The sequence below is a fragment of the Phalaenopsis equestris genome, unplaced genomic scaffold (assembly GCF_001263595.1).
Source record: "Phalaenopsis equestris unplaced genomic scaffold, ASM126359v1 Scaffold000263, whole genome shotgun sequence".
In the NCBI taxonomy this organism is placed as follows: domain Eukaryota; kingdom Viridiplantae; phylum Streptophyta; class Magnoliopsida; order Asparagales; family Orchidaceae; genus Phalaenopsis; species Phalaenopsis equestris.
Genome location: NW_018164705.1, coordinates 723,651 through 735,121, shown reverse-complemented (window position 1 = coordinate 735,121; position 11,471 = coordinate 723,651). Strand labels below are relative to the sequence as shown.

Sequence of the window (11,471 nt, the reverse complement as noted above, 5' to 3'; positions counted from 1 at the left end):
ATGCGTATGATGGCTTTTCAATTTTTAATTTGCTCTTTGATTGTTATTTTCACTTATTGGTTTTGCACGTATTTCAATTTAGCCAATTGATTTTATAAAGTGGCTAAAGTCGCATTCGTTTTGATGAACTGCTAAGTTACCCTGATATAAGTCTCAATTTTGTGTGACACACTAACAAAATGTTAGTCTTAAATATGAATTTGATTCAGGACGTACTTGGTTCATCAATTTTTATTTCAACTAAATGTTGTAATGTATGAAACTACCAATCGAGTTTGAAATTAGCATATTTCAATATCGTTAAGTAATTAATTATTCACTAACTTCGATGCAATTAAGATAATATGTAGAATTATCAGCAAACAATAGTTTGGTGATTGATTAAATCAATGAAATTTGTTGGTAAATTGATTACATACAATAAAATAAAATAAAATAAAAAAGATCGGGCTTCATATTATAAGATGAATGCCAATTGTAATTGTTTCAACGAATTCAATCATGCTCATTGTTGCGGGGTGGGGAGGGGACCCCAAACCAGTTCCGGTCGTTCACTCCTAATAGCAGCAATGTTATTTTCATCTATTTATTTTTATTTGGTTGATGTCCTTTTTTTATTATAAATATATAGTTGTTTATTTGATTAGAAGTCTTTTGTTCATTTGAGTTTTGTGAGGGCTAGTGTTCCCTTTTTAGTTTCTGAATGAGGATGAGTTTGTGTTAGATCTTGAGATTAATACAAAATTCATATAAAACAAAATTATGAACTTTGGATGCCGGCTATCAACAATGGTCGCATTTGAAAATTTGCATTACTTGAGTGTTTTTTACGAGTCAGATCTTGAGATTATCCTATGAATCACCTAAAACTTTAAACTAGCCTACAAAGTTAATCGAACACCAATTAAACTCTTTAAAAAGTCTGCCTAACCCATATAAATCTACCTTGGCTCAATTCTTAGATCATTAGAGAACACATCATGTTCTCATAGGCATTTGTTATGGGCATGCTTGCAAATAATATGAATTAAATTTATCAAACATTATTTACAAAATAAGACAATTCATAAAATTCTCAAAACTATCAAATTTCTAATTTGCTCATCTTCTTGGCACACTGAATTTGTACTTTTGACCAGCATAAACCCTCAATTTTCAAAACCAAGAATTTACAACAGCCGCTGATGGAATATAAATTTGGAAGTGGCGGCTGGCGTGACCCCAAAATAGCAGCATCTGAAAATTAACAGTACTTCAGTTTTTTTTTTTTTTTTTTTTTTTTTTTTGGTTACGAGATCAAGTATCAGATACTGATCATAGAATATATCTAATCTTTTTTTTTTTTTTAAAGTTGAACGATCATACAACTTGATACTCAAATCATTAGAGATTAAACCCCGTTCTCATAGGCCTTTGTTACAAACATACTTAAAAATAATACGAATTAAATTTATCCCTAATAATTTACGATACAATACAAAGAACGTAACAATACTCAAACTATGAAATTGCTGATTTGCTCAGGCTAGTGTTCCCTTTTTAGTTTCTGAATGAGGATAAGTTTGTGTTAGATCTTGAGATTAATACAAAATTCTTATAAAACAAAATTATGAACTTTGGATGCCGGCTATCAACAATGGTCGCATTTGAAAATTTGCATTACTTGAGTGTTTTTTACGAGTCAGATCTTGAGATTATCCTATGAATCACCTAAAACTTTAAACTAGCCTACAAAGTTAATCGAACACCAATTAAACTCTTTAAAAAGTCTGCCTAACCCATATAAATCTACCTTGGCTCAATTCTTAGATCATTAGAGAACACATCATGTTCTCATAGGCATTTGTTATGGGCATGCTTGCAAATAATATGAATTAAATTTATCAAACATTATTTACAAAATAAGACAATTCATAAAATTCTCAAAACTATCAAATTTCTAATTTGCTCATCTTCTTGGCACACTGAATTTGTACTTTTGACCAGCATAAACCCTCAATTTTCAAAACCAAGAATTTACAACAGCCGCTGATGGAATATAAATTTGGAAGTGGCGGCTGGCGTGACCCCAAAATAGCAGCATCTGAAAATTAACAGTACTTCAGTTTTTTTTTTTTTTTTCTTTTTTTTGGTTAGCTGAATCATCCAAAAATGTGAACAGTATGCAAAGTTAATCGTTTGCCAATTAAATCCTCTATATATTCCATGAAGACAACATAAATCAACTTGATACTCAAATCATTAGAGATTAAACCCCGTTCTCATAGGCCTTTGTTATAAACATACTTAAAAATAATACGAATTAAATTTATCAATAATAATTTACGATACAATACAAAGAACGTAACAATACTCAAACTATGAAATTGCTGATTTGCTCAGCTCAGCACATTAAATTTGTATTTTTGATGTTTATAAACTCTCAACTCATATTGCTAGTTGCCCTCTCTATATTTAAAAAATATCTGAACTTGATGTTGACTAGTTCAAATAATAAATTTAACTTCATGATTTTCTGAATTTCCAACTGATAAAATAACATGCTTGCATGGCACCTCCTTATTGCTTCACACAAAAACATCACCGCTGTCTTTCTATATACAAGGATGACCTTTGTTGTTTGGCATGGCCAAAATAAATTTACAAGTAACTTCAGACGAGCCTAAATTTATTTTATTTGATTAATGTTTCGATCTCAATTTCTATTAGAATGTCAAAATGAAAGCATGATTGAGTGAGAGGGTTGAATACTAGAAGGAGATACACACACAGATTTGAGCAAACGTGCATTTGAGTTGGGGGCTTGGTATTGATGTTTAGCGGTTTATGGCCAAAAATACGGTTACACCAGGCTTATGAGACATCATGACAATTTTTCGAGTTTCTCAGCCTGATCTACCGAACCAACATTAACGAGCTATCGAGTATGAGCTACCAAATAAGAACTATTGAGTATGGACCACCATATGAATTTTCCCTTCATGGGTCTAGTCCAAAAAGATCTATTCGGCGATGCCACCCGAAGTCGCCCCCGATAACATCAAATTGGTCCTACTAGAGAAGAGCTAGCTTCACACCATATGATTTTTCTCTCCATGGGTTTAGTCCAAAAAGATCTATTCGGCAATGCCACTCGAAGTCGCCCCCGATAACATCAAATTGGTCCTACTATAGAAGAGCCAGCTTCACACCATATGATTTTTCTCTCCATGGGTCTAGTCCAAAAAGATCTATTCGGCAATGCCACTCGAAGTCGCCCCCGATAACATCAAATTGGTCCAATTAGAGAAGATCAAGCTCACTTCACGGTTGGACTGGCTTTGAAGTAAACTCGTAATGGATGTTCAAGCTTGGCTTTGGCCTTGGCTTGCGCTTAATGCAAGCTTTTATCCTAGTACTCAAACTTAGTTCATTTAATTCCATAATTGTTCAAATTATTCAAAGGTGAGTCATTTTATGACCATCGACCTTTAAACGAGCAACTCGGTTGCTCGTTTGAAACATTAACATGGCTTATTGAACCAAGCTTAAAAGATAAGCTTTTAAAGTAACAAGCCTTGGAAAGCTTGTCCAACAATTCTACCAGCTCATTTGAAAAATTTGCTACTCCACCGCTCACCCCTTCCACCTCAAACAAGAAACGCACAACATGGCTCGACAACACCTTAAATAATACAAATGATGTGTAAATTGAAGTAATTTTATGTGTTTGAATCGGTGTTATTTATAAATTTGAATGTTGGACTAAATAGCCCCTGAAATTTTAAACATAAATTAAATATTAAATGTGATTGAAATTTAAACGTGCAACTTATTTGTTTAAATGTAACTACATTTTAAACTTGAACTAAATTACAAATTTAACAAGCAAATCATATATTTATCAAATGTAGTATTTTGTATTAATTTAAACTTAAAAGATAGCTAACGTATCCAAATATGAATTAAATATCCACCATAATAGCACAAATACTAGAAAAAAAAATTGCATAAATAATATATACAAATACTAGAGCTTTATATTGAGCATTATTTTAAGCAATAATCCAGCTTATTAATATCTTGTTTATGAACTTTGAATGATACCATTCATGATCCTAAATAAGTGGAGCATCAAGTCGTTCAAGCTTGTTCATTTAATAGCATAGTATTTAGCTCGTTTATTTAGTTAATTAAGTAGTCATAAAAGAGCTCCAATCGAGTTAAGTCATAAGTATTTGCCTAATGCTGAGTTCATTTGCTTCCCTACCATGTGTGATAGAAATATATAACAAGTTAGCACTTGATATAGCCTCTGTTTCTGCGCTGCTCCAGGAAGCTGCTGTGGGGAAGCTACTGCGGGGAAGCCGGCTGTCTGTTTGGTGCAGTTGTGCGAAAACAGTGGTGGGTCAGCTGTTTATGAAAAAATGACAATTATGCCCGTGTTTGCTAAAACTGTTTAAAAGAAGACTATAACAACCACATTTTTTAAACTTTAGAAGCAGGAATTCATTTTTAAACAGAGCAGAAAGTTCAGATACACCAATAACCTAATATTGAGCCCCAAAAATGAAATATATAAGATTTTTGTGGTAAAAAAACATGGTAGATATATAAGAATTATGTGTTAAAAAACATATGTAAATGCATATTCATGTACTGCAAAACCAATATAATAGCATGTGCTGCCATGGTGTGCTCCGTGCATGTGTTGCAAAACCACTGAAAGGCAAAATTAATTGGATATGTTTATCGCATCAAAAAATATCATATCCCAAACTTCACACAACTGAAAGACAAAATTAAGCAGATACCTCCATATTTTATAAATGAGCACGTTTACAAAGCAATTTAACATTAACACAAATGTTATCGAAGTTGTACCATGACCAGGGATAGTATGGAACAAGTATTTAAAAACCACAGCAAATTTACGTGGTTCGGTCGAAGTGACCTACATCCACGGGAAAGGATTCAAACATTTTTATTGAGGCAATAGAAAAAAAGTTACGTAGCTTCAAATCAACAATAACTCCTTGCTATAACCAACCGATAAAGGAACTAAAAAAAAATTGTTGGGGCATCTTCATACATTCCATCCTTTTGTAATACATACAATCTAAGGTAATTGTACAAATTATAATTCTTTCCTCTTCATAAAGTAAGATAATGCATTCCATGTAGCGAGCAGAACCCGACAGGTTGGGTATGAACCGCAGATGAAGTTAAACAAACATTTGGCCATGTCACTACTTTTAAGGATAAAAAAGGAAACAGAACTGCTTATAGGCAAACATGTGCTCTTCAAATTCCACCAACCTTGCAAAATATGCTTATAGGAAACAGAAAATTATATCACTCAGGAAACTACCAAATATAAGAAATACAATATTTATAAGCTAATGCATACTTCATTCAACTCTTATGTTGCAAAGAAGCTCACTTGTTGCAATGTATGTTTTATAAGTAGAAAGCTCATTCTATAGAGAGCAAACGACCAAAATCAGTAAACTACAAAACCTGCAAGTTGTATAATATTAAGCATAAATTGGCTAATTGCAAAACCTCTCAAACCTTCATACCATGTTAATGATTCCTGGCAGCAATCTTTAATGGCTAGAATTTTTAAATTTCAAATAAGCATGCAATGGCTAGAATTCTGCTCATACAATTCTGCTATAAGAATTCCAAGCAAATCTTCCAACTCATCCGAACCTGGCAGTAATGTTGCAGGGAGTATGCAAAAGCCCCAAACCCAAAAAATACAATATGCAAAAGCCCCAAAATTCAATTTTTTATAAAATGCTTGGAGTGTGCAAAAGCCCCAAATACACTTGCAGAATTAAAGCCTTTCTATTCTGCAAAAGCCCCAAACCCAAAAATACAAGATGCAAAATCCCCAAACCCAAAAATTCCCAAGCTCCAACTCATTAGGAGTATGCAAATCAAAGGCAGAAGTCATGCTTCCACATGGATTGCCTAAATCCACCTTAACAGAAATTGAATGGACTTCCACAAAATACATCAGGCACTTTGAAATCATAATAAGAGTAATTACCCATACATTCCCACAATATGTTCATTTGTAGGCCTAAATAACTGTTCAACACAACTAGGCCTAAACAAACATTTAACTAATAAAAAAATACAAAAACAACTCAATTCATAAGCATCATAATATGAGTAATTACCCATACATTCCCACAATATGTTCATTTGTAGAAAAATGCCTACAAATCCATTTTGGATGAAAAAACAACTAATAAGACATAACCTTTAATAATCAGCGGCTAATTCTTCAAGTTCAGGCCCTCAAAAACCTTCATAACAAGTATATTGGTCAATTTCCATGCATATCACATACCAGCATTCTTACAAGCATTTAATAACCAAGCATTTGCACACATACCACCCAACTCTCTTGTATTAACAGATTTATCAATTTCGCAAGATCAGATGGTATTTGGCCATCAATCATTTTCATTTTATGTTTTCAAGATAAATTCAAGATCCCATAACAGGCTCCATGGAAGCATGAAGTCCTTCCATTTCGTAGTCATTAAGAAATGCATAACACAATCAACAAATTGCCAACTACCAAATGCAAACACCAAGCAGTTTGACAACCAACGCTCATTTGAAAAGTAGCAGAAAATAGCTGAAAAAAAATCATTAGCAAATAACTCATTAGCAAATAGCAGAAAATTGCAAAAATTGCAACCAATTATCATTTAGCAGAAAATGAATCACTAGCAGAAAATTGCAAAAATTGCAACCAACGATGGAAACATATAAACCTTGTCATTCCCATGGAATTTACAAGGCTGCACCTGCTCTACCAAACTTTAATCCTCCAATACATGTATGAAAATATGGAAAAATTCTTTTGTGATTGCATATCTAACACTTAAACTTTAATAATTGTAAGGAAAGCAATGAAAAGTATTTGGATGCAGATATTCCAAATACATTTCTGTAAGCAATTATTTGTTATGTATGTAATGCACTCAAAGGCAAGCTCAATTCCCATAAAAGCATTTCTGTATTTGGATGCAGATATTCCCTGCAACTAGCGCTGAATTCCCAAAAGAAAAATCTTCACTAAACTGCTAATGCACATCAAGCAAGGAAGAAACGTAGTAACTCTGCATGTCTGTAAAAGGATCTTGAGGCTCTAAACTTGGATTTTCCCATTAAAAATGCAAAAGTATAAAATCATGAAAGGAACCAACTCTCAAAAAATTGGAATGAACGGAAAATTGGAATTAACGGACCAAAGGAGGCCAAGAACGTGGGAGGAAGAAGAAATCGGAGCTGTAAAGGGAGAATCGTCGTTTGTTATCCAAAAAAAAAAAAGGAGAAAAAACAAAAAAAAAGAGAAGGAATATTACTGCAAGAACTCCGAAGAAGAGGAAGAGGAAGAAGAAGAAGAACGGGACGGTCGAAGGCAGCGAAGAAGTCCTGAAGAAGGAAAACGGGGCCGAAGGAAGATTTTTGGCGCGCAGGAGGAGGGCGGTGCGCGGCTAGGGCAAGAACGAAGAACGTGGCGGGAGGGGCGGGAGGGGTAAAGCGATAATATTCGCTAGGGAAAAAGCGGGCAGCTGGGTATAACCAGCGGCCCGACTTTCGCTCTGATTCTTCGAAGTCAAGCCGCTGCCGTTGGGCCAAACGAAAAAAAAAAAAAAAAAAACGCGGTCACGGGCCGCGACGTGACAAAAAAGTCGCGTGAAACAGACCCATAATTACCTTAGAAGAATTATAGGATTAACACTCGAAAGATATCAAAATAGAAGATCGTTCTTTTTTTTCTTTTTTTCTTTTTTTTTTTTTGGTTCTCTAATTTAGCTCAATTTAGGAGGAGCTTGTTCTGGATAAACAATACCAAGGGCAGTTTAACAAGAAGTTGCTTACAACTGAGAAATGATGGCTACCATAAATACTGCCTGCAATAAAAATATAGAACCAATAGACAATCAAACATCATAAAGAACTTATAACTTACAGGCAATCTTCCAAGCACCAGCACTCACCTTCTTCCACATCCCATTCCCCGAGGTTCGACAGCTCTGGTACACTAAGATTGTGGGCCAATATCAGGAGGGTGTAGCTTGTTCTATCGTCAATTCTGGCGTCCTAAAAACCTTACGCTCCATGGGAGATGTGAAGGCCTCTTTCATCGGCCATGATCATCTGAACGACTTCTGCGGAAATCTTGATGGTATCTGGCTCTGTTACGGCGGAGGCTTTGGATACCATGCATATGGCCGAGCTAGTTGGCCGGGGAGAGCGAGGGTGATCTCGGCGCAGCTTAAGAAAGGAATGAAGGATTGGTTGGGAGTCGAAACCATTAGGACCTGGAAGCGACTTGATGATGAGGTGCTCAGCCAGATAGATGAGCAGGTGCTGTGGGAAAACAGAACTGGAGAATAAGGATGAGTAGGGCTCTCAATGTCAATCTGAGTTGGAACTTCTAACCTTTTTGTTGTTTAATTGGGGTGGTATATTGACTTTATTATGATCTTTATGATGTTTATTGTCTAACTTTTGGTTCTTGATGACTGAAACAAAATGTTTATTTGTTTTACTTGGGGGTGTTGGTCATAGAAATTTGTGTGTACAGTTTGATTGGAACTGTTATGTGAGGTATTAAAACTGATTTTGGATAAATAATAAGCTTAATGAGAATGTGATATTCAATTACAAATTTACTTGATTGTATCTTTTATTTACATTTCATGTTCTTAGTCAATCTTCTTATATGTAGTATATTATATGGAAATTTTCATAGATTGACTTGCATTGATTGTCATTTTGTGCGGCAGAGATCCTCCCAATCCTGCAGGTATCAGGACATTTTACGGTTGCTTTAATTATACATTATTTTTTTTTAATCACTAATTCCTCGACGCAGATCCTCCCATGAACTTGAAAAAATATTACATCAAGATTCCGCACGTATAGTTACGTGCAGAGTCCAATGAAATTACGTCGTGGAGGTGATCGGGCCTGTAACATACACCTGAATAGTACAAAAGGAACATTTTCTCGTGTTATCGGGCGTAATTTCATACGGGATAATACGATCACCACTACGGTATAATTTCACATTTACGTGCAGAGTCCTGATGTAATATTTTTTCCATAATTTTTGGGACAGGCTCTCTTACAACATTTATTTTTTTATTTATTTTGAAACATATATTTACAATTCAAACCAAATCCAAACAATGAATCTGAAATTCCGCAAGCACGAACGAATTTAGAATTTTAATGAAATATAAAACGGGAAAATGAAGTTCTAAGGGCGGCCTTCTTGTTCTTTACTATAATTAGTATTGTTTAGTTGTTTAAAAACACAGAAGAAATGGAATATCATGCGACTTGTCCAATATAAAAAAAGCCCATCTTGCTATGAATGTATTAAAAGCTAAATGTAACAATTATTGGTCTATTCTGCAAATAAGAAGCAAAATTGCTGATTGGAATCCATAAATAGCAACATAATGAATAGGTTTAGGTTCAGAATAGTTGACGATCTGTCTGAAGCAATGAGCATCAAGAAAAGAAAAGGAGGGAAATTTACGAACATACCACAACTCTTATGTATTTACACAGATAACAGTTAAATTTAAATATTTACATATACAGCACTTCAAGATTAAAGTTCTAGGCATGAAAAGGTGCGTCTCATTTTCAAAAAACTTTGTGATATTTTTGACATGATGTTTATGGTATGTACGTAAATACCCATAAAAGGATTTTATGGTTAAGCAGGAAGCAGTTCTTACAAACTAATGATGATCTGCACCACTGAATCATATTTCTATATCAGAATATATACAAATCAAATTAAGCCCCATGGCCCTGTTAAAAGAATGAAGCTTGGAGCAACAATTATACATTAAAGCATCAAGTTTAAAAGCTGATCTTGAAATAGAAAACTAATATACAAAGAATTTAACCGTAGAGCAGCAGTCAGCTGGAAACGTTTCCAACTCTTCAGACTGTTATGGAGAGTTTGCAGCCTGCAGCTGGTGGGAACAAAGCCACTAATTCTGGCAAGCACTTGGTGAATGAAAATATGACATTATGTGCAGCCAAATCCTCAAGAAATTCCCATCACATTAATTCAAAATTTCTCACCCGGTGTTTAATGGCTGTTCTTCGAGAAGTCCGTCGGAGGATTTGTGCAAGGGTTTTGATGAAAAGATCATTGTATGGTCATCGAATAAAGGCTTTAAGGTTTCCGCGACTTGATTCTGTAGCAGATGCAGTTCTTTAGTCACCATTGACTTAGCTGAGTTGCAGTCCTGATCATCCCTGAATGCTAAAGTCCATCTGCCATCAACCAAAACCTTTGTTTTCGGCCTACTAAGGGGATTGTGCTTGGAGTCTAGAACTGGAAGGTTGGATGGACGGATGCGCAAGTTGAGCCACTTTGGATGCTTTTCATCGATTCTTGGCTAATGGAGGAGTTGGATGAAATTTTTTCTTAGGACAAATGTGTGTTTACCAGGAATTGTTTAAAGCAGAGATATGTAAAGAAGATTTTAAGTTTTTGGTAAAAAAGTAAAATAAAATCAGTCAAGTCGCTTTTGTTCTATTCTCCCTAATAAAACGTAATAAGAATCAACAATAATATTATTACCAAGTATAACTAGGGGAAATGTTTGACTTGATAATTAGCTTGTCTTTGATTAAAATTTTAATAAGTTTGTTAATTTAATGCGCTGAACATAAACAAGACCTAATTCAAGGTTCTCAAGTATGTTTGTAAGTTTATGGGGTGCATATGTATGTATAGATTTATGTATCTATGCATGCATGCATCTAATGCATGTATGGATCAATATGGATGGATGGTATCTATGTATGTATTGATCAATGTATATATGCATGCATGTATAAATGCATGGATGCATGCATGTATCTATGGATGTATCTATGCATGGATGGATGGATGGATTGATGGACAAAATGTTGTGACATTTATATTCTCTACTTTAAATACATCTTTCAAGTAAACTTCATAAATAATCATGAATAGCTCAAATTCAGCTCAATGAATCCAACACAAGTTTTTTAACACTTTAATGTTGTGACATTTATATTCTCTACTTTAAATAAATCTTTCAAGTAAACTTCATAAATAATCAAGAATAGCTCAAATTCAGCTCAATGAACCCAACACAAGTTTTTTAACACTTTTGTTTAACTACAGTTTGGTTGAAAAACACTTGAATTTAATTTACGGCTCTACATATAACTAACATGCACATGCAAATTATATTGTAGCCAATTTACTCTATAGCAAAGCTAATTATCACAACACATGATAGAAATGTTAATGAGATAGTAAAAATGACCAAAATAATCCCGAAATTTTTTAGATATGTTCATTTTAATCTATGATTGCTTCGGATATTCAACTTGGCCCCTCAACTCACCAAATTTAAACTAATTTAGTCCTACTATCCATTTTATCAATTCTT

The 11,471-nt window shown here is 34.3% G+C and overlaps 2 protein-coding genes across 2 annotated transcripts in view; one reads left to right on the top strand and one right to left on the bottom strand.

Annotated features, from left to right (window-relative positions):
- LOC110024616 (probable inactive purple acid phosphatase 28) overlaps positions 1 to 8,563 on the top strand; it is a 12,807-nt gene extending 4,244 nt beyond the window's left edge. Inside the window, exon 5 of the mRNA XM_020724687.1 lies at positions 7,968 to 8,563. Coding sequence (XP_020580346.1) covers positions 7,968 to 8,409 — 442 coding nt within the window. The 3' untranslated portion in view covers positions 8,410 to 8,563. The remainder of the gene's footprint in view (positions 1 to 7,967) is intronic.
- A 1,219-nt stretch (positions 8,564 to 9,782) lies between these two features.
- The window catches only part of LOC110024604, a 40,931-nt gene continuing 39,242 nt past the window's right edge, over positions 9,783 to 11,471 (bottom strand). Inside the window, exon 21 of the mRNA XM_020724664.1 lies at positions 9,783 to 10,442. Coding sequence (XP_020580323.1) covers positions 10,119 to 10,442 — 324 coding nt within the window. The 3' untranslated portion in view covers positions 9,783 to 10,118. The remainder of the gene's footprint in view (positions 10,443 to 11,471) is intronic.